The 465-nt window shown below is 68.4% G+C and overlaps 1 protein-coding gene across 1 annotated transcript in view; it reads left to right on the top strand.

Annotated features, from left to right (window-relative positions):
* Positions 1-465, top strand: part of PLIN4 (perilipin 4) — a 9,321-nt gene that overhangs the window by 745 nt on the left and 8,111 nt on the right. Inside the window, exon 3 of the mRNA XM_021711614.1 lies at positions 11-43. Within this exon, the coding sequence (XP_021567289.1) occupies positions 11-43 (33 nt within the window). The remainder of the gene's footprint in view (positions 1-10; positions 44-465) is intronic.

Below are 465 nucleotides of genomic sequence, written 5' to 3'. Positions count from 1 at the left end.
GGCGGCCCAGGGGACGGAGGAGCCGCTCCAGCCTTCCAAGGAGGTGAGGGGGCCCGCGCGGCCCGGACCCGTGGAAGCCCTCGGGTGGCCCGTCTGGGCGTTTCAGTCACTCCCCTCCGGGAGACGGGGGAGGCCACGGAGAAGGCGGACACCCCTGCACATCCCGCCTGGCCATTCCGGGCCGACCCTTCCCCTCTGCGCCTCCGTGTCCGCATCTGTGAAATGGGTGCGGCACCGCACGGGAAGTCGACGTGTGTGTACGCCTCGCACGACCCAGCCACGTGGTAGCGCTCACCGGCTTCAGGCTCCGCTAAACACTTTTTTTTGAGTCGGGGTCTCCCTCTGCGCCCCAGGCTGGCGTGCAGGGGGGCATGATCACGGCTCACCACAGCCTCGATCTCCTGGCTCAGGTGATCCTCCTGCCTCAGCCTCCCGAGTAGCTGGGACTGTCAGGTGTGCACCACC

This window comes from Carlito syrichta, unplaced genomic scaffold, assembly GCF_000164805.1.
Source record: "Carlito syrichta isolate Samal-C Ts95f unplaced genomic scaffold, Tarsius_syrichta-2.0.1 Scaffold84696, whole genome shotgun sequence".
NCBI lineage: Eukaryota > Metazoa > Chordata > Mammalia > Primates > Tarsiidae > Carlito > Carlito syrichta.
Note: the sequence above shows the minus strand (reverse complement) of the source record. Positions and strands in the feature narration are given on the sequence as shown.